General features: G+C 34.0%; 2 protein-coding genes across 2 annotated transcripts in view; one reads left to right on the forward strand and one right to left on the reverse strand.

Annotated features, from left to right (window-relative positions):
- Positions 1 to 2,502: 2,502 nt before the first annotated feature.
- On the forward strand, positions 2,503 to 7,913 carry LOC132129039 (olfactomedin-like protein 3B). Its single transcript, XM_059540453.1, has 3 exons — positions 2,503 to 2,783; positions 4,619 to 4,901; positions 6,761 to 7,913. The coding sequence occupies exons 1-3, from the start codon at positions 2,673 to 2,675 to the stop codon at positions 7,549 to 7,551; spliced, it is 1,185 nt and encodes a 394-aa protein (XP_059396436.1). The 5' UTR covers positions 2,503 to 2,672; the 3' UTR covers positions 7,552 to 7,913.
- Positions 7,914 to 8,473: 560 nt separating this feature from the next.
- LOC132129038 (synaptotagmin-6-like) overlaps positions 8,474 to 22,788 on the reverse strand; it is a 49,224-nt gene continuing 34,909 nt past the window's right edge. Inside the window, exons 3-7 of the mRNA XM_059540452.1 lie at positions 20,978 to 21,536; positions 16,470 to 16,590; positions 15,178 to 15,349; positions 13,333 to 13,483; positions 8,474 to 10,843 (exon numbers count right to left, since the gene is read on the reverse strand). Coding sequence (XP_059396435.1) covers positions 10,772 to 10,843; positions 13,333 to 13,483; positions 15,178 to 15,349; positions 16,470 to 16,590; positions 20,978 to 21,536 — 1,075 coding nt within the window. The 3' untranslated portion in view covers positions 8,474 to 10,771. The remainder of the gene's footprint in view (positions 10,844 to 13,332; positions 13,484 to 15,177; positions 15,350 to 16,469; positions 16,591 to 20,977; positions 21,537 to 22,788) is intronic.

A 22,788-nucleotide genomic window follows, 5' to 3' on the forward strand; every position in this document is an offset into this window, starting at 1 on the left:
CGCGTGATCAGTCAGAAACTTTTTATTTCCCCCAGAACCAGGCCTAACTAAAAGCACATATAATCTCTTCCCAACCATGAATCACACCAATATAGCCAGTTATAATAAAATAACAGCCGTCTTAGTGCCGCTGAAGATCCATCCCCAATGACCACTCAATGAATCACATAAGGAAAATCCAGGCTTTTAAGACCCAAAACCTGATAAAGTCCACCAAGTGGGCCCATGGTTAGAGTCAGACAAAATAAGTGTCAAGAGCGTGCTGCTAATTATGCCTTGACTATTACCTGGACTGACAGCAAGAGAATGGGTGGAGAGGGGGGTGGGTCCGGAACATTCAGTCAAGCAGAAAGTTCCCAAACGTTGAGGCTAAAACAGGTCAAGTGATTTGGCGCCTCGGGTGTATTAAAGCTATTTACAAGAGGCAGAGGGATTTATGGTGCTTTTGCACAGTCAGTTCTTTTATATGATCTGGCACTAGGTGGTCATGCTTTCTGACCTACTCAATCATTATTTCGACCCAATAAAAATCTTTCTTTTCATATGTATTTAGGCTGTGTTTTAGAAGCTAGAAGTGTTCTACGAGAGAATTGCTGCTCTGCAGGCACCGCAATCTCAGTCAGACTGTCTTCTATCATAATGACCCTATCAGTAACACAAGAGTACAACTATGTTTTTGTATATTTACAGTTGACATTTAGTTGGGTCAAAAGGTTATTGAAAATCAAAACAAAAAATGTGTTATGATCTGAAATGATAAAACATTTTTAAGTTCTGCACTAATCAAATAAGTACATTTGTGACACTGGTCATGTGACTCTTTTCACAGATGTTACTGACTGAGAACATGATAATTCGTTTTTACACAAACTTGTGGAGTTCGAATGCTGCATTAAAACAAAACAGAGACGAACCAAATACTAAGAAATTCAGATATAATTGAATGGAATGGGAGCCACTGATTGCAAAGACAGACAATCTTTGAACTCATTTTTGCAGCTTGCTTATACTGCCATCTAGTGCACATAAATGATAAGAAGGAAAGAACCTTTGTAGAAAAAAATTTGTTTTGTGTGTTTCTTTTAGCTAATACTGACTTATATTTAGCGTACAAACACTACATCACACTACATACTGCAAATAGGGTCAGTGGCATAAAACCAGTCAGACAGCTCAACTGGGTTCATGGCCCCAGTCAATAAGCAACTGAATGTGTCAGGAAAAAAAGAGAGAAAATGGTTAAATCACAGCATTTAAGTGAATCTTTGTAGCCATATTGCATACATGCTATGTGGTATATGGTCATATATTTAACTTATATCAAATTACATAAAAAAAAACATTTACAAAATCTTAGAGCAGTAGGTTGAATTAAAAATTATAATAAAAATAATTCTGATCACTGCATACTTGTTTCTCTGTTGCCTATATCCTCTTTATTCAGGTTCTTGCACTTTATGTTAGATTTCTTCAGTGACATATAATATAGAGTTTTTCATTCTGAAATTTAGTATTGAGCTCAGGCTGCTTGAATTTTTATTTGAACTCATCTGTCAGTCTAAACAAAAATACAGTCTCTTCAGTCTTTCTTAACCTGGAGAGCAAATCAACAGGCACAGAGAAAAAAGGTTAATAAACCTCTGAGAATGATATAGGAAAAAATTTAACACACAAAGCATTACAAAAATTCAAAGTGCTGACCCAGTCAAACCACACATTCTTTCTTAACAACAGTTTCAGTTCTCAGAGCTTTTCCTTTGAGAATGGAGGAATATTTAGTTTGTTGGTTCTAAAGAGAGATTTAATCATAATAATCAAATACTGTAATACGTGAATGATTTTCTCTCTGCATAATTCAGTTTGGCATTCAAGGAATCTTCAGTTGCATTTCACTTTAAATGGACCATGCGCCCTTTCAGTTGCATAGGATGATGGGATTTCCTCATCCATGTAAGATATATTTCTGATCAAGTTTTACTATTTTTAGTTTTACTAAATTTAGATGTAGGGTTGTTGCATAACTCATAACAAATTGGTTTTGTCATATTTAACTATTTTAACCACTATTATACAAATTTGCTAAATGGTAAATGGTAAAATTTGCTAAATGGTAAATGGTAAATAAAGTTGCCAGTAAGATATAATTTTGTGCATATCTAGCCAACAATCTATAGACTCTGAACCTTTAACCTTTAACATCCATGGAACATTTCCATTGCACAAAATGTTTTTTGTAGTGGAAAAAATAACCCAAAATGGTTCTTCTATTGCATTATTATGTAACATTAATTTTTAAGAGTGTACATTTAATATAAAACTGCAAAAATTGGAAATTTTACATTATATAATTAGTAGGTACTATTTTTTTTTTTTACTGTTTTTCACTGATTCATCTTTCAAGCACACTACATGGTTCTTTTTGAGGACAGAGAGAGGCCAGAGATACATGGCTCCTCCCTCAGTGTCAGTAAAAACATTCCAGTCAAGTGAGAGAGCCAGCGAATTTGAAACTCTGGAAGTCCGTGTTTCAGGTCCTTCTCCTTGTGAGCACTCACATGCTCCCTAGAGGACAAGGACAGCCCATAAGCAGCTGCAGCACATCAGCCTCACAGAGTCTGGAGTGTTCTTTTGTTCTGTAGAGTACCTGAAAGTGGCCCTTATCCAAAACCACCATGAAAACCACGATATTCTTCATTCTCTTGACCGCTGTGACTCGTTCAAGAGGCCAGTACCACTATCAGGGTCTGATGAACTACTTGGAAAACAGGATGCTTGCTATGGAGGTAAGAGAAATTTGGCTTGTCTGGCTTCTGGCTTTTTCAGTTTTTGCAGTTCTGCTAGTTTTGAGCCATTTTAAAGAGACATCCACTTTTCCATACATACATCAAAACTCTGAGGTAAAACAGTGTTATTAGGAAAATTAAGAGTATTCACTATGTCTATTCCACTCAAAGACTCTTGAAAATGCTAAATCTGTTCCAGCGATACAGTAGTCCCTCAGACATTTCATCCCAACACAGCAGTGACTTCGCAGATCAAAGAACCATGAAAAAGTGGAGATTAAAAAGTGTTTATTCAAGCCAGTGTTGTCACTCATCTATTTAAGATTTACCAGTCTTTTTTTTTTTTTTTTTAAACTGTCTCGAGGAAAGTTGTGTCCCAGAACAGAGAAACACCCCCCGATTGACAAAATAGTTTAGCTCAGCAGTTTTGTTCACAGTGAAGCTGAGCTGAAAGATTCTAACACTGTTTCATTAACCAAAATAATTAGTCACGATTAAGTAGACACTTCATTATAATAATGAATTTATTCAGTCAATTTATAAGCAGACAGGCCTGTCTTGATTACCTGAATTAGCAGGAGTCCATTCAACGGTTAAAAAACTATTTCTGTTTTTAACAAGGTTATTAATAAGGTTGAGTACAACAGGATTAAAAGCTCCTAGTAAGGAAAAAGTGTTTTTGTTTGTTTGTTTGTTTGTTTTTCTGGCCCTAAAGTACATGATGACTTAAAAAAAAATAATATTAATGCAAAGTTTATGCAAAACAAAGTTTGTTTGGATTAGAAATCATGTAATATTAAATTCAGCTAGAGCAGCTAGCATGGAGCAAAAGAGCCTTGGGGTGGCCACAGTGATATGCTTTACATATTTAATGGCAATAGGCACCATATTCACATCCTTTTAATACAGTAATATATTTCTGTGGAATGTATGAGAATATATTTGTTTATAGCCCCTGCAACAAGAGTGTTTTGTACCTCACATCATTTAACCTATTTGACAGCTGCTGGAATTATATACTTAATTCAGCAAGGATGCATTAAATTAATTAAAGACATTTATAATGTAATAAAAAATAATCATAAATGTCAAATAAATTCTGTTCTTTCAAACTTTATTCGTTAAAAATCCTCGAAAAGTATCATGGTTTCCACAAAATCATTAAGCAGTGCAATTGTTTTCAACACTGGTAACAGTAGAAATGTTTCTTGATCACCAAATCAGCATATTAGAATGATTTCTGATGGATTATGTGACTAAATAAAAACAGTCCTACATTTTAATAATTGTTCACTATTTATTTGTATTTTACAATATAAGTGATAATTTCATTGATATTCATAAAACCATGATCTTTCGTTTCAGATCCATTGTATCCTATTATTAAAATTTATTATTAAAATATTATACAGAATTAAGTCATTGAAAGTGTAACTATTTTGCAAATGAAAGATTCTTTGTTATTATAAATGATGTGTGGAATATGATATTTTTGTATTGTTCTTTAATGAGTTTCCTCAAGTCCTTTTGAAAATACTTGAAAATACAATACTTTAAAATACAATACATTACTAAGGATCTCTTTCTCCTGGCTTTAAATGATGATTGCAGTAAACGTTTTAAATATCAAATGAGCTTTTTACTCTACAGTTTTCCTGACTTGGCAAAAGGGCCCAACACATCATGTCCAAAATTTTTTCACCTTTATTACCAACAGCACTTTAATAATGCACAGAAAACTCATAATTGGAAAGAATTTGCTGCACTCTGTGATCATCTTAAACAATTGCGAGACTCATCTCTAGTCTAATCTAATCTTTTTGTCATTTTTCCAGGAGCGCATTGCCCTGTGGCAAGAACAGAACAACCGCTACAGCTCTGACCTAAAGGAATTCAGGCAGCAGGCTGCAGATCTGTTGGGAAAGTTGGGCAAGGAGCATGATAAATTGCGTTCAGACATGGAGGGCACAGGAGCAAGGGTAGACCGCGTGGAGCGTGAGATGGACTACATTGAAACCAAGAATCCCCCTAAACCTTGTGTGAAAGCAGCAGACAAAATGGTGGAACAAGACGTGGTTGTCAAAGAGGGGAAGAAGGAAGAGTTCTTTGAGTTGTCTGGTGAGTTGGGGGAATTGAGTTTTGACAGCTGAAGCTCAACTTTTGATCATATACTTTTAGCTTTAGCCTTGACATAGACTTAGTTGAGGGAGAGTAGGCAAATTTAGCTTTAACACATTAGACCAGTTTGGGAGAAAGGTTTGTAGTTTTCTCTGGAAAATTTAAACACTGGAAAATCAGACTGGGAGAAGAAATAGCTGCAATGCAAGACAGAGAGTGTGAACAAAGAGCATGTGCTTTGATTTAGGACGTTTCTTTGTTTTTGAGGACTAGCATCCCAGTTAACCTCTCCCAAACTGGGACTATTCTCACCCGAAGAGTCTTTGCTTTGATGGTTGAAACCCTGCTTTCTGCTAATGCTTGGCTTATACTGGGGATTTATTGATTTAGAGGAAACATGTGGTGTGTTCTGTTAATTAGGAAACAAGGAACAAAGAATCAAGCCAATCAGTTCACTGGATTAGCCATTTGGCTTTTGTGGTTTAGATGTTACGCAACTGAGTTGTGGCCTATTTTGTTATCCAGTACGTTGGAATGTACAGAAGATGTGTTTATTTGGATCTTCATCTGTCTCCACTGAAGTACTGAGTTGCTAACACCACGGAGAGTCCAGTAAATGTCATACAGGAAAACACTGTATTTATCCAACGTTAGTCAAAAACTAATCACTATTTTTCCCCCCAAGGCTGAATCCAGTTTAAAACTGAAAGTTGAATGCAATATTCCAATCCATTGAATTTATTTCTTTATTTCTTTGATAACAAAGGATGCCATACAATAACGTTCAAAAGTTGTAAGATCTTTTAATGTTTTTGAACAAAAAAATAAAAAATGTTGCTTACCAAGGCTGCCTGTGTTTGATCATAAATACAATAAAACTGTAAGATTGTATAGAACTGTAATATAAATGATAAATTCTTAAAAATAATAATACAATATACAGTTATTTATTCCTGTAATGGCAAAGCTATATTTACAGCAGCAGCATAACTCCAGTGTTACACAATCCTTCAGAATTCATTTTAATATGCTGATTAGGTGCTCAATACATTTTTTTATATCATCTATGTTGAAAACAGTTACTCAAATTTTTGGTGTAACCCATGATACTTTTTTCCCCGGATTGTTGGATGAAAAGTATAAAAACAGGATTTATTTGTATTTTTGCTGCACAAATGTAGTATATTCATTTAAATTAAATATATAGATACTGTAGTATTACTGACTCCAAACATTTTAACAGTAGTGTATATCTTATCAATACCTTTTTGTACCAAAAAAAAAGAATTAATAAAATTAAGAATTAATAAAAAAGAAAAACAAATTAACATATCCTTGATTGGATTATTGTTATAAGCTTTATTATTTAAAAAATATTTTGAACAGCAAGACTCAATTTAATTTAATGATTAAATTAAATAGAATTTTAGCTGCAAAATGTGACAAATCATGACAGAGGAATCTGTTGGAGCCCAAAACGTTTCAATAAATTGTATTTCTTTGAAATGATGTGTTTTAAAAATAGTTCCCAAATGGTCTGTGTATTATAATGAAGAAGATTATTAACATTTACCTTGTTAAGCCGCACACAATCCTCCCTGGCCTACACATTTATAACAGCAGACGTGACATTTAAGGGTGGATCTTTCACTGCTGGAGGCTTACAATGTCATTTTTCTGTGTTTATTTCTTTAATAAAGTAGAAAAAGGGTTTAAACTCACAAACTTGGTTTCATTTTTCATAAAACTGTCTTCAGTGTTTGTGCAAACTAAGAAGTCTGTATAAATGCTTTCAAAGTTTGCCATATTAATCATAGGACGCTTCCTGTTGACATTAATCTTTTTTTTTTCATCATCAGTGTGCGTGAACATTGTATCCAGTCTAAAAGCAATGAAGATCCTTAAGAGATTGGGAAGCCCAAAAGGTGTCTGGACCAAAGATGCCAGGTCAGCAAAAGTCTATGTCTTCAACGGCACGTCCGATAACACGCTGTACGAGTTCAACTCCGTGCGAGAGCTCTCAGCATCATCAGGCGTATCTAAAGGCAAGCAGATCACTGTGCCCACCGCTTGGAACGGGACCGGTCATGCAGTCTACGATGGCTTTCTCTATTACGTCAGTGAAAGTTCAGAACTCCAAGTTATCAAGTATGACCTCAAGAATGGTTTGGTTGCAGACAGCGCGGTCCTTCCCATGGACGATCACAGCCCGGTGTACCAGCTCAATCCAGAGACACTGGTGGACCTGGTGGCAGATGAGGATGGGCTATGGGCACTGTATCCGGCTGGAGACACTATTAATCTTGCAAAGATGGATATAGATTCACTGGATATAGAGCAGATGTGGGACACAGCATGTCCAAGAAACAATGCTGAAGCTGCTTTTATTGTTTGTGGCACAGTCTATGTGGTTTACAACACCAAGCCATCGAGCCGTTCGCGTGTGCAGTGTGTGTTTGATGTGAATGACATGGTAAGCAGCGGAGAGGCTCCTTTGATTTATTTCCCCAGGCGCTACGGGGCCCATTCCAGCCTTAAATACAATCCTGAGGAGCGGCAGCTCTATGCCTGGGATGATGGGTACCAGATTCTGTATAAACTAGTGCTGAAGAAGAAGTTATGGGCGATTATGCCACCACCTGAGGAATAGTGTCTCTTTTTTAGCATTTAAAGGCCTTGTATGCTCCTGGGTACAAAACGTTTGTGATTTTCCTAAAGGAATAGTTACTGAAAATGAAAATCCTGCCATTATTTACTCACCTTCATGTTGTCAAGTTTGTATGGATTCTTTTTTGTGTTTCAAAAGGAACACAAAACCACCACTAATGTTTTTCTTGAGTCAGAACTTTTAAATGAATTGGTTGATCCAGTTCACAAAACCAGTCTGAATGATTTGTTCATGATTAAACCTGGTCTCAAGTTCAAATCACGGATTCAGTGATTCAGTTGCAGCAGTTGACTGCTCACTGAAGGAAAAGATTGTCTGCTTATTATAAACAACTTTAATTTCGGTCTTTCTCTCACACAAGCTATAATATGACTTTTAATAAAAAATGAATCTGAAGGAAACAAATTAATAAAATATGTGTGTATGTTAGTTTTACCTGTAATTTTATGCTTTAATTTGAATCCTGCTCTTTTTCGTCAGTACAGAATTAATTTTAAATAACTTAAATGTAGGCCTGTTTCTCACATAAAATTATTGTGTGTATTCAGAAGACAGAAGACTTGAAATATAATCTCTTTTATAATACTATACAATACAACCACTTTTATTATGGTAGTTTTATGTCCTTGCACCCATCCATTGTAATTAAATGTTCAACAACATTCAGCAAAATTAATAAATAAATGAAATCAAGTCGTACAGGTTTTGGAACATCTTGAGGGTGAGAAAATTATGATAAAATGTATTTATTTTTTGGGGGGTGAACTAATCCTTTACCTTTAAGAATACACAGATTGCTTTTGTTGCACATTTTAAAATAGTCAATAACTGACTAATCAATGCTAACACACTTTTTGTGTTTTGCTGTTCACAAGACTGAAAAGAAGCACATCTACCCTTGAAATGGCTGAACCAACATTTTATTTAGGCATTTTTGAAATACAAGAACTCTTTCAAACATTACAAGTTATATTGCATGTACAAATGATCAATACAAAATTAGAAAGTTTTTCAGATTCACAAGGGGGCAAAAAAAGGTTGTTAAAACACCAGCACACAAGAGTTAGTGAGGTAAAGAATCAGATCTAAACCTTATTAACTTTACATTCACCTACAGAAACACTTTTATCTGAGTATTACAACATTGGGATTATTGTAAAAACAGGACCAAAAAGTTGTATTTTGTCACAACCATTTCTTTAACAAGTTAACTTGGATTTTTTTTTTTGATTCTGTTAAAATATTAAATCTATTTTACTATATAGAAATATTTAAAGCTTAACAGATACCCTATGAGATGATGGAGGACATTATGCAAAAAGGGGCCCAAGTGCCATGTATACTTTAAGATATTTCAGCAAAACTAAATGGAGATCATTGTAAAGTCATTGTTCTGGTATCTTGAGCTATGCCCACCATCTGTGACAATGAACTTCCTGCATAGTAGGTTTTCCTATCAAGGGTCATCTCCTGTGCATTTATACATCCATTGACTTCTCTGTCTTTTCTTATTTGAGACATACTGTATGTCCAGGACTTTTAAGGGAAGTTCTGAATCAGTGCATTTATGTAATTCATTTCCAGAATCTGCACTATTTAGATTTTTTAATGACAGGAGAAATATTAGCTACAGCAATCATAATTTAGCAGGGGTTCTCTGTTAAATTGAAATTCCAAGTTAAACTGTGTTACGAACGAATAACCATGTAAAACAAAAAGATAGAAACCACAGGGATAAACAAATAAAATATTGCGGTCAATGAAAGTTTTGAATTTTGTTCAATCATTTATGACATACAAAATTCAAAGAGAAATAATATTATTTTGATTGCTCTGTTTAGTTTTGTTGAGCATTAAATATTATAACAATTATTATTGGGTAAAATGGCATTACTTTGAATTTTATTTAAAGAAACTGATCAGTTGACAGTTATACATTAAATTGTTGTTATACAGATATAAATTCACATCATTTCAAATATCCCTGTTTTCTACACATAATTTTTTTTGTCAAATCAAACAAGAAAATAAAAATATGAATCTGAAGATGAATATTAGTTGTAAAGTTATCCCTGCTCTTTTATACAGTACAGAATATGAATATATTTGATACATTTGAGCCTACAATGTTTACTCAAGACATTTTCTCAGACAATATGTCAAAATACGTGAAACTTTGACAGTCCAATTTAACTCACAATAAAATTACATGCCAAAAGATGAACGAGATGTCAACATTAGAAACAGCAGGAGGATTCAAAGAGGAGTTGCATGGCTATTGAAAGCTGTCTGTACTTCTTTAAATGCTGTTATATAAAGTGAATAAAACCCACATAAATCAAATCAGATCTCCATGAATATTTCAGCACATTTACCTTAAATGCCCACTTTTGTACTCGCCGATCAATGGTAATGTAATCACATAAATTTATTAAGCTACATGTGAAGTGTTTTTGTGTGTGAACAGGAACTTTACATGTAAACCGTCTTTTGTTTTGGCAAGAAATTAATGGATAGGAAAATTTGTTGTGCTCTGATAAATTTAGACTCTTTTTACACATAACATTTATATAACATCTATAAACTGATAAATATTTCAATATTCTTCTTATAACATGTACCTTCACATAGGTTTCACATAAGGATTTGACAGAGAAAATGGTTTGTTCTTAGTATACAGCACATGACAAATCCATTCTCTTCGCTTTTCTCACTCAAATAAAACATTGTCCTTTCCCTCAATATTTTATCTTTCTGACCTCATTTTTAGCACTTCCAATAGCTGATCCTACTTTCCAAGTCTTAAGATTTGAGCAGAGCCATCTATAAAGAGCCTTGCAGTATTGTGCAGAAACTTCTGTTTGCATATAGACCACTTGCAGAACATTGGATCGGAATTCAGATGTTAGGGGAAAATTCATATTGGAAGGAAACATCTCTGCTGACGATACCAAGCTATTCTAAGAACACAACGCTGGCTTTGTAGAATATTCTAGGTACAGAGGTTTGTAAAGCACTCCCAAGAATTGACAGAGGATTGTACGGACTGGAACATGAGGAACATCAGGGTAAAGACAGCAGGATCTTAGATCAGTGTTTGGGAACCATCTAAAACAACCCATAGCAGAAAATGGAAATAGCAGGGCTCTCGTTTTCATCAGAGTGACAAACGGAGGATGCCAAGCTTTACATATGGCTCTGATCAAGGGCTGGCAGGAGGTTTGGGGGAGGGACAGGACCCCTGACTGTCAAAACTGGCCGTTCTAGCTTTCCACTGTAAGAGAAGACATATGAAAACCCATCAATGAGAGCATTATAGAGCAGTATATTGTTATAGCAGAAGAGCTGCATCCTATAGATAGCAAAAATTGCTCAGAAGAGTGGATTTCAATCTGTGGTTGCATGAAATGTATGCATCTAAAGCTATATCACAAATTGAACATACTATTTATTTTAAGCTAATAATTTTCTAAAATAAATAAACCAAAACACTAATAACTTTTTGAAATAATACATATATTTGCAAAGCAAGCAAATCCAATAACATCTATGTTCTACTTCTTATCATCTATATTGCACACAAGGGTACAAATTAACCCACTTAACTAATTAATTTCAAACCTGATTTTTTTCACGTTTTATGCAATAATTAGCATTTTACTATGTAATACATTTGCAAGAAGAGAATTAGCTTTTGTTGAATATAGTTTATTTTATTTATTTTTTTATTAGCAAAGAATAGTGGTCAACCGATGCTGATGCCGATATCTTTGAAAGCAGGGGGCCTGATAGCCGATATAATATATTTTTTAATTTTTCATATTTAAGAGATTTGAAATCATTTGACAATGGATTAAAAAATACATGTGTAAAATAATCATACTTATGCTTTAGATGACAAAGTATTTTTCACTATTTCTTTTTTTTTAAATAAAAATAGAATTAAAAGGAAGTAGACACTGTAACCAACAGAGCACTCAGTATTCTGGGAATCATATTTTTCAAATAAAGCCAGGGTAACAATCATTTTACATACCAGAACACAGTGAAAATGACATGAATATGACAGTGGGCAAATGCAGAAAGTGCAGCATAATTTGAAATCACGAGTTTAAAGCATTCAATTCACACGGACCGACCATCACACAGAGAACACGGGATCATGCAGGATAAAAATGCACAATTTACAAGATCTCACAGCTGGATTAAACTAAGTTTGCAAGGTTTGTGAAATTAAATGTTCATTAGTCATTCAAAGATTTGTTTTAATTATATAAATGCGTATTTGCTTAATGCTGACAGCAAATGAGAAAATATTATAATGTTTGCCTTTCTATTACTAATAATATAAAAGTTATCATTATAATTCTTTGTGTATACATTAATTAATTTGTTTAACCATTCTATCTGATTACTAGACAGACTTCTATCCGTATTAGACAGAGAACAAAATAACAAACATAAAAGTCCCGCCTCGAACACATCGACCAAGCAGAAAAATCTATATATTTTTTATTATTTGAAAAATGCCAAATATCGGCCGATAAATCTGCCTTTGGCGATAGATCGGTTGACCGCTAACAAAGAATTACTATTCAGGGTTGCCAGGTCTATGTAACAAAACTAGCCAATTAAAAATAGACCAAACTAGCCCAATGAACCTATATCAAAACTCAAAATGTGTCACTTCCCATACCTTAAATACATATTTTACAGTCATAATTATGCAGTTTATGCAATTGCAAATTGAAAATCACTATAAAGTAATAACCATAAACACAGTCGGTTTTCATGAAGTAGCGCTAAGGTTGCTGGTTTCAGATAATACTCATCATCTAGCACTAGTTTTATCACTGCTGGAATATAAAAATAAGTCATTCATTTCAATACAAGCATGGCAGTCAAATACAATTAATGTGATATGTCAAACCTCTAACCTATGACACCAGTTTAAATGTACCCGATACCATCCAATTCCAAACTGCAGACTTGGCAACCCCGACACTAATTTATTCAGTATAAAAACTGACAATGTGAGCACTGCTAGAAAGAAATTAAGTACTCCAAACAGTGCAGATAACAAAAACCTGTACTGAAAACACAACTATAGACCATTGTTTTATTTGCCAAAAACAATGATTTACAGTCTGTATATACCTTTGTTTAGCTCAGGCATACTATTATAGTATAATATATGAATATTAAATATTCAGGTAAAACATCATGTGGCCACATGCCCAATCATAATTCATGGACGCCCAGACAGGACCTCAACTGAAACAGCATTTTTTTTTTTTCAATTATTTTTAATTAATTATGTAAGTTTGTTAAAAAAAAAAAGTCATTATTCAAACTGCATATTAATAAACATCTGAAATAATTAAAACATAATTAAAATAAACAAAGAGACCAAAATGTGTAACCTGTACCATTTGCATAAGGCCAAATACATTTTTTTTACCCTCATGATTAATTCTTGACCACAGGCCAGAAAGGGGACAGAATTTGTGTGTTTGAATTAAAATCAACACTGACATATTCTACTCATGTTTTATCCATAAAGCACAGTACAAGTGTGAGGATGTTACTAGAGGGATTTGAATGTTTACAAAGAAAGACAGGTGACTGGTCAGAAATGAATTCTGGAAATGCAATTTGCATATTAAAAACTTAGTTTTTAGTTCTATATAATCACAAATTCAGAGGGTTATTATATCTCCCCCTCACAATTGTATATACATGTGCTGGAGTGAGGTTACTTACCTCTTTTTCTGATTTCTTAGGTTCCAGCAGGGGGTGCCAGTGTGCAATTGGCTTACGGGGGTATGCGAGCATCTCATTCCAGTGGTCTCTACCTAAGCCTTCAGCACCACTGCCCAAACGGCACACACCAATTATCTCATTGTGCCCAACCCTGAAAGAATGAATCATTTGTTACGGAATTATCTATACATTGGTATATCCCTTTAATGTAAAGGAATAGTTCACCTAAAAAAAATAAAAAATGGTTACTCATCCTCAGGTCATCCGAGATTTTAATGAGTTTGTTTCGGAGAAATTTAGCATTACATAAGCATTACATCACTTGCTCACCAGCAGATCCTTTGCAGTGAATGGGTGCCGTCAGAATGAGAGATCAAACAGCTGATAACACAATAATCAGCAGTAATACAAGTAATCTACAAACATGTTTGTAATAAATCCATCAAGACATTTACCCATAATATTGCTATAGTGCAAATGTTGTCAGTTCTAAACAAATATATTGGTGCATTTTGATGAGAGATGACAATTCTCAGAGGAGGATGCATTATTATGGTTTATGAACACTATTTTGGCCAGAAGCAACGGTTTAATAATGGATTTGTTTCTCTAAAACAGTTTTTCACTTCACATGAAATTAATTGATGGTGTGGATTTGGACTGGAATGGATGGATGGATTACTTGTAATTATTGTGATGTTTTTAATCAGTTGTTTGGACTCTCCTTCTGATGGCACCCATTCACTGCAGAGTATCTATTGGTGATGTAATGTGATGTAAAGCTAAACTTCCCCAGCTCTTCTCTAAGAAACACACTCATAGGGCCATTTCTAGCCAATTTGCTCCCCCAGATTATATATACATATATATATACTTTCCATTAAAAAAATTTAATGCACAAGTTTCACAATTTGAGTTGAATTAACGAAATAAATGAACTTTTCCATGACATTCTAATTTATTGAGATGCACCTGTATTTGTAGCATTAGCCAAAAATACATTGTATAAGCCAAAAATCACTATGATATTAAGTAAAGATCATGTTCCATTAAGATATTTTGTAAATTTCCTACAATAAATATATCAAAACTTAATTTTTGACTAGTAATATTCATTGCTAAGAACTTTATTTGGACAATTTTAAAGACGAATTTCTCAATATTTAGATTTTTTTTGCACCCTCAGATTCCAGATTTACAAATAGTACTATTATTAAATATTGTCCTATCCTAACAAACCATACATCAATGGAAAGCTTATTTCTTCAGCTTTCAGATATATTAATCTCAATTTTGAAAAACTGACCCTTACGACTGGTTTTGTGGTCCAGGGTCACAGGCTATTTGTAATTTAATTCAGCTTAAGGCATGACAACTGAAGAATAGCATTGTTAAAGCATTTTTAGGTTAGGTGTGTATAAAATTTTTAGAAAGATGAAAACAAAAGAGAAATAAATATATAGAATAAAAGCCAATCCATGTTGAATAAAGCAGCTCCCTCCAAAATGACCGAATTGCGATATGTTAAATATGTTAAATTAATAAATAATATCAATAATATAATAATAATATTACATCTATTATAATATAAATAATAATAATAAAAGTTTTCCATCCCATGCAATTACAAAGAATGAGGACTGAAGTTTCCAGATTGCAAATCATCTTAAAAGAATCCTATAAGTCGAATGCATGCCTTCTGAAGCCATAAAATATATAGTTACAGTATATGATAAATAAATAAGTAAATGATGACAGAATTTTCTTTCTATTTCTTTTTTTGGTTAAACTGTCCCTTTAAATTTCAATATAGAAATGAGAAAAATAGCTGTTTGTGTTACGTACAGGTCATAGTCCATGACCGAGATGTTCAAGCTGACTTGGTCCATGCTCTCGGGAGGGATGTCAAAGATAATGGCCTCATTATAAGTGGGATTCAGGGTGTTTTTCTTTGTTGTGGTCTTCTTCTTTTTCAGACGTCTTCCGTCACAAATGAGGGATACTTTCACATAAGGATCTGCTCAGAAAGAACATTGTTATCTCTTCAGCTCATAGTGCAGCTGTTATTAATTTCACATTTGCAGTTTGAGCTTTTATTTTTTAGTATTGTTGTATGCACTAGTTAATTAAAGCTCTAACAACAACTTGAAGATGACGAGACTGTCAGATGACAAGACTGCAAATGAATGATTGAGCCATTTTAATATTCAGTGGGAATGGAAAGCCGTTGAGATTTGGGGCTTTAGTGGAATGACTTGAGTGCTGATTCTGACATCAGAAATACATACTCATTTCCATCCCTCTCCATCACTGCACAATTGTCTGATCTATTATGCTTGTAAACTAGTAAGCCATAAACTACTTCCAGCTTGGGCAGAACAAATCAGATGTCCTGACATCAAATTTGCTCGGGGCACTTCTTAATAGATATTATCCAGTTCATGTGAATTCAATTTTACTGAAAATGAAAAATGTTTACTCTTCAGCAGATAAAAGGGAAAATGTGTGGTGTGAGACACACTCGCAGTCATTATAAGGAAAAAAACATGAAAGTGTGAGTAATTCATGTTATTGGTGCTTAAAATTGTTCACTGCATCATATTCATCATATTCATGATGCTCCTGATTATCCGAACAGACTAAACAGAAGCCAATTTGGAACATGAAAAAATGATTAGAACATGCTGGAATGTGCATTGACAATATATGAGAAAAAAAGAGGTTTCCAGAAACCATAAAACCAATTGGAAGACTGAGGTAAAACTAATATAAATTATTATATTTCAGGATGTGTCAAGGGGTTTGAATCATTGAGGATTTATATTTCATATCAAAATATGAACATAATAAAAATATAAACCATTGAACCTGACAAGGGAATATTTTTATATATATTTATTTAACAGAACTTAATATCATTTTGGGAAGAATGCTTCATTAAATAATAATAATGTTATCATTTTAATGTGTGATATATTTTAAACATGAATAAATTTGCTTTGACATAAATCTGCCATGTAAAATAAATAAAGAAATACATAAATACACTTTCTTTTGTCATTTATTTTTTATTTATTACTTCTAATCTCATGTCTATATTATGAAGGTCAAAGGTAGTAAAGCTGATGAAATGCTACCTGAGTATCCTGTTATGTCCATTGCCTTTAGGTTCCTGCACTTGATGACAGTGAGTGTTAATCTGCCTGCTGTAGGTAGATAGCAGAGTGAGAACATGATCTCCCCAAGGTCCACGCTCTCCTGTTAGATAGATACACACAAATCAATGTAGCATGATGTATTGTCACATTTTGTTAAAAAGGTCACCTTTTTTATTCCATAGCACCAGATAATAAAGATAAAAACAGTAATTGTGCAATATGTTCCAGAGGCAGACACTATTAGAGCAGACACTGTTCCCCCAGCGTCACTGGTCAAGATCTAAGTACGGAAACCCATTTCTACCACATAAAGAATTATGACTATGAGATGAAAGTGGTAGTTATGAAATAGAGCTTCATAGTTATGACATAAAAAGTAAAAAAAATGAGAAAAATGATAAGCAAAAATGATGAAAAGACAAAATTATGAGATAAAAGGTCCAAATTATGACATGTTGAAATTAAGATTAAAAAGTCTTTCTTTTACTTTAAAAAGTCATAATTATGACTTTTTATGCCATAACTATGATTTTTATCTCAGAATTTCGATTAGATTAGATTCAAGGCAACGAGGCTTTCTATCTCATAATTACAATGTTTCATGTCCACATCAAGATTTACCAAAGCATGCTTTTTTATGTTGTGGAAATGGGCTTCTATATAAACGTACCAATGATATGGCTACTCATACTCAGTGTTGTTTAGTTCGTGAACAAATCTACATTTCTGAACAAATCTCTTAAAGTGGAGGAATCGTTTCATCAGTACTGATATTGTACCATTAATTATTTGCTTTTGTAGAGAAAGATTTTATATCAATATGATGTCAGTCACTTTGCCATAGTTTTATGCTAAAGCTATCTCTGCGAGAAGTTCTTTATTGGTATTTGAGGATGTGGTTTGGCATTTTGACTGTGAAGGTTGGGTTTAATAAGCCTGTAACTCAATATCGAGGTCTAATGGAGTCCTGTTTGGAAAGTTACAGTCACAGCGACCAATTAGTTGTTGCGATTCTCTTGGACACCACTCCAGCAAACTGTTATTTAAACTTCAAAACTCCTTAACACTTCTGCCTTTTGATCAGGGCACAAGGTCCATCATTTTACTCACAGTTGATCCAAGCTGGTATCTTTTAGGTCTATCAAGATGAAACAAATGAATCCCAAAAAATTTCACCGCATTTCATGAGAACTATGGCATTTTTAGACTTTAAGACCACCCACTTTGTCTGAAAGTTAAGTGTGCGCAGTGCAAAGGAGAAGTATGCTATCTGACGGTGCTGGATTTAGTGTGTTAGCATCCCCCTCTCAGCGGTATTAAGACTGGTGTAAATATGAATCACTTTAAATTAGCTCAGTAAGCCTCTCTCTGATGGACATATCCCATGACTCCCCTCCCCGTGGCTTAATGTCTCTCTAGTCCTCTAAGGTGATTATTTGCAGGTTGTGCTTCAGTATCATATAGGGATGTTTAAAGTGGATTGATGGATGGGTAAATGCAAGCTTGACCATAAAAAATGTCTCAGAAAAGTATTTGTAAAGCAAGTAAACTTGAAGTAAATAAATTATTGGACATTACTGAACAATATGGCACAGGATAAAAAGTGATTTTGTTAAATAAACTCAAGTAATTAAGCTTGCAAAATTAAACCTAATTTCTAAAAGAGTGATGATGTGGGACCATAGTGAATGTTTTAGGTCAGATTTCTTTGGCAAGAACCAAATTCCATCAAGCTTTGCTCTATTTTGGTCCTTGAGCTCATTATGTGACTAAATGAGTTAGTAAATGTCCTTCTGTCCCAAGTCCACCTGGCAAGGTCAGCGCTGGTCACTGTTGGCATCAATAAAAGGGACAGTTCACCCCAAAATTAAAATTCTGTCATCATTTACTCATTGTCATTTCAAACCTGTGCTTTTGTTCCGAGAAATACAAAAACAGAAATATAGCAGTATTTATATGCCCTTTTCTTTTAATTTAAAGTCATTGGTGACCTATTATCAAAATGTATCTAAAATGTAGAAACATTTCCCAAGTCTTCTATTTTTCACATATAATTGTCTCATTTGATATAGGTCTGAAATTGTAAATATATTAAAATATTGCAATTTAGAGATGTTTCACACCATGTTTGACTGATTTCAAATCTCACTGGTTCTTGTGTCTTGAATCCAATCTCGACATCAAATTTGAATAAATGTACACATTCAAACTGCATAATTGAATAACAATTGAAAAAGAATGTGCTTCTTATAGTTTTTTAAACTTGAGAGACTCTATAGTCATTATTAACTTGGATTCTATATGAACGTTGTGATATGTGATAATGATACAAATTTGAATATCTAAATTGCATAATTGAATAACAACATGAAGCTTTTGTATTGCTTCAGAGGACTTGAATGTGGCATATGAGTCACATGGATCACTTTTATGATCATTTTATGTTTTTTTTGTCATTTTTTGATCTTTTGTCAGTATGAACTTGTGTATTATAGAACAAAGCTGCATTAACATCTTGCCTAACATCTCCTTTTGTGTTCAAAAAGAGTATAATCCAGTTATGAACTGACTGTAGATCTATGATCGTATTTTCATTTTTGATAGGGCTGCTCCGATTAGTTAACAACGGCTCTGTGTAGTAACAGCTGCTCTATGTGAATTTGTGAATTTACCGCTGATTAGAGAACCGGCTTTACTGACGAGATGCGCATAACGATCAGCCGATCGTGATCGGAGCAGCCCTAATTTTTGAGTGATCTACCCCTTTTGATAGCTTTGCAAAGAGGTGCTTTGAGTTCCAGATTCAAATCTCCTGCCAAGTGCAATAGAGTGTGTGCTTTTGTTCAAGGGGCAGCCAGCCTCCTGCCACGAAAGCAATAACCACAGGTTTATTGAATTGCTCCTCTGAGAATAGCTGTAAATTTAGAAAACAGAGAGAAATAAGACTCATCGAGGAGCAGTTGAAGTTCATTTAGCTTGCCATTATGGTGTGATCAGCTAACCTCAGATGACCTCAAAACCTATTTTGGAGGTTAACTTAAGCATTTGATATTGTGCTGTGATTGGCAGAACCTCTCATTAGTGGCCGTTACGAAAATTAGGCAATTATTTTGTCCACACATGCACAATCAGCATGTGTCAGTCATCTTCATGTGTCAGCTACTACCTTATCTGTAAGTTAATGAGGGTAGGGTAGAATTCCCATTAATTTGGCTGTCTTAGCATTAGCAGGTGTACAGCAGAGAACGTGTTGAATATTGTGACTGCATTTTAAAACACCATGTCAATAATGCAACAAGCTAATTCATGTACCTTAGCTGGAATCTCATGGCATTGTTATTTAGAGTCAATGGATTTTTTAATTTGCACAGACTGTCTGAGCAGTGCAATATCAAGAGCACTTGCTGAGTATTCAGGATCCTTCCTTCTCTCGCCAACCAAAATTAAACTATTTGTGCAGAATGCTGCAGATGACCAATATTTATCAGACTTAGTTCACCAGGTTCATATTATCTTGTGATACAGTGGGTTCCAAAAGTCTAAGACCACACTGAATATCTTACCATTCAAAGGTCAGGGTCAGTATGATTTTTAATGTTTTAATGTTTTAAAGTTTCTTATGCTCAGCAAGGCTGAATGTATTTGATCAAAAATACAATAAAAACTATAATATTGTCAAATACTTAAAAAAGTAATTTATTTATGTTATGGCAAAGTGGAATTTTCAAGAAACATTTCTTATCATCATTCATGGAAAATTGTGCTGCTTAATATTTTGTGTAAAAAAGTGATTTTTTTTCCTCAGGATTCATGAGTAAAAAGTTCAGAAGAATAACATTTATTTGAAATAAATTATCTTTTGTAAGAATGTACTGTAATTTTTGATCAAAATAATGCTGATATTAAAAGTATTGTCTTTCCAAAAATTAAAAAATAAACACTGACCCCAATTTTTTTTGGCTTATATACATTTATAAGCATAAATAAATAAATATTTATTTATTTGTACTTTTTTTGATTACCAAATAATTTCCAAATCTTTCTTTCTTTTTTTTTTCTCAAATATTCAGATTTTTTTTAATGCTGAGTATTTGATTAAAAAAATCTGAGTATTTGAGAAATAAACAAGAAAGATCTAGGAATGATTTGGTCGCCAAACAAATAAGCCAATTTGTGAAACTAATAATGTGAACTTCTATGTACACCTGGTTAGATGTTCTCAAACCAAATACTAAAACGTTATGAATTTTTTTACATTTTACTCCATTTCTAGGCTTATAATTACATTTATAATAAACAATTTGTATTAAAAATGTGGTCTTGTACTTTTGCATCCTATTGTATATTAATGTGCATAACCTGATCAGTGTGTGATCAATACATATCTGAGCATACTTGCTATACACCTCTCCCATTAAAAAAAATAGACTTAAAGACCAGCAGAATTTGTTGTATCAAGAGAAAAGAGAGCAGCAGGGTTCTCTTACAGAGGTAGCATACTGAATGTCTTTCCAAATGGAGGTCTCCCTTGAGAGATCAGACGCTTCAAACAGATTGTCAAGTATGACTTCCCCAATCATATCGTGCCGTGAGAACCTGTCAAAGTCGAAAACAGTGAGATGGAGCTTCCTGATGGGAAGCTCATCATAGGGTACCGGAAACTGGAAGGACTCATCAAATGTGGGGTTGAGCGTTTTACGATGGACTCGTGTCTGGAACTTCTGCTTCCGATCTGGCAGCAGGTAGATTTTGACATACGGGTCAGAGCTGCCACAAAGATCTTTGGCTGGGAGATCAAATGCCTTGAGTATCTTGACAAGTAACATCTCATTCTCATAGTCATAGCGGAGGGAAAAGCTGATTTTGCCACAGTTTTTGCCACCTTTACTATTGCCGGATTCATCGTTCTCTGTGGTCATTTGCTTGTAGAGTTCAGGCTTGATACGGCCAATGCTGGTTGGCTGCTCATCCACATCATAGTCATCTCCCAGGTCCAGACTCATGACCTGCATTTGACGGGGAAGGTGACGTTTGAAGGAGCTATGCCTGCAAAAATGAGATAAAGAAGAGAAAGAGTAGCATGAGGGATTTGATGAGTTTTCAGAAAAAGTTGGATTAGAAACTAAAATGCTGCCCAATGCATTTTTTTCCTTAATATAGGGGTCACAAAAAAATATTAATTTGAACTGAAAATGTTTCTCTTCAGTGGTATCCCTAATATGGACAAAGGCATCCAGCAATCACTATAACTGAATTAAAAGAGGATAGAAACATTTTGAATGATGAAACATGAAGACAAGAAACATTCGACTGTGACAATATATGCTTTATCTGTTTTCTTCAAGTCATCTTGAGTATTTTCATAATATATAAGTATATGTATAATGCATTGTTAATAAACATAGGCTTTACTACATTTATTACATTTATTGCCTCATTCTGTAATAAGTAGCCACATCAGATCACAAAAGGAAATTATTTCAAACACTCGTTTGATGTTGTGGAGTAGAAACATGTTATAATGTTCTCTTTTTTTGGAGTGCAGGTTTAGAAGTACTTCTCATTACAGTGAAAGATGTTTGGCGTGTTTAAAAAAAAAAAAAAGCACAATATGGGTGGGGGGGGGGGTTGGGTTAATGTGTTAACTCACAGAAATGGAAAACTAGAAAAAGAACAAAAAACGCAGTTAACATACACGTATTGAAATGCAAATGTTGTACTGGACAGTTCAATATTTTATTGAGAATTGTGGCAACCCTAATATAAATAAATAAATAGTCTACGCAAATAACAATTGCAATGTAAAAGCCAATTATTGAACATACAAACAGCAAACAACACATCTTCATACATTAAAATATACTGAGCTGCCCATATTTTATGAAGGAGGTCCTTCACATTTGATGCACTTTGCCATCATAAGGTTTGTTATCTCCTGTCCCATAAAATACATGGTACATTGCCAATATTGTGTTGCTACCCTTTCAAATTAACTAATTTGGCCCTTTCATTCTTGAAAACACAAACCTTAAAAAGCATTTATTTCACTCATTATGTAACATTTGTTCTCAAAAGGAGTTTTAAAATTAATGCTGGTATATTTAACTCATAAATATGAATGAAACTACTGCTTTGCCAGTGCTCTATAACAGAAAGTAGTGGAAAAATCTTCAAGAGCAGCCAAATACTGAAGGGGCAAAATACATGTAATGGGCAAATCGTACATGACAAATTTTTAATTTCAAGTGGACAACTCCAGTGCTGTAATTAAGTGTCCTGGAACTACCCAAAATGAATC

This window comes from Carassius carassius, chromosome 46 (assembly GCF_963082965.1).
Source record: "Carassius carassius chromosome 46, fCarCar2.1, whole genome shotgun sequence".
In the NCBI taxonomy this organism is placed as follows: Eukaryota; Metazoa; Chordata; class Actinopteri; order Cypriniformes; family Cyprinidae; genus Carassius; species Carassius carassius.

Excerpts from the sequence above, each read along its gene's own strand:
- LOC132129039 (XM_059540453.1), top strand. The coding sequence starts at position 2,673 with ATGAAAACCACGATATTCTTCATTCTCTTGACCGCTGTGACTCGTTCA. Across the intron at positions 2,784-4,618 it reads ACAGGATGCTTGCTATGGAG|GAGCGCATTGCCCTGTGGCA; the intron begins GTAAGAGAAATT and ends TCATTTTTCCAG. Across the intron at positions 4,902-6,760 it reads AGAGTTCTTTGAGTTGTCTG|TGTGCGTGAACATTGTATCC; the intron begins GTGAGTTGGGGG and ends TTTCATCATCAG.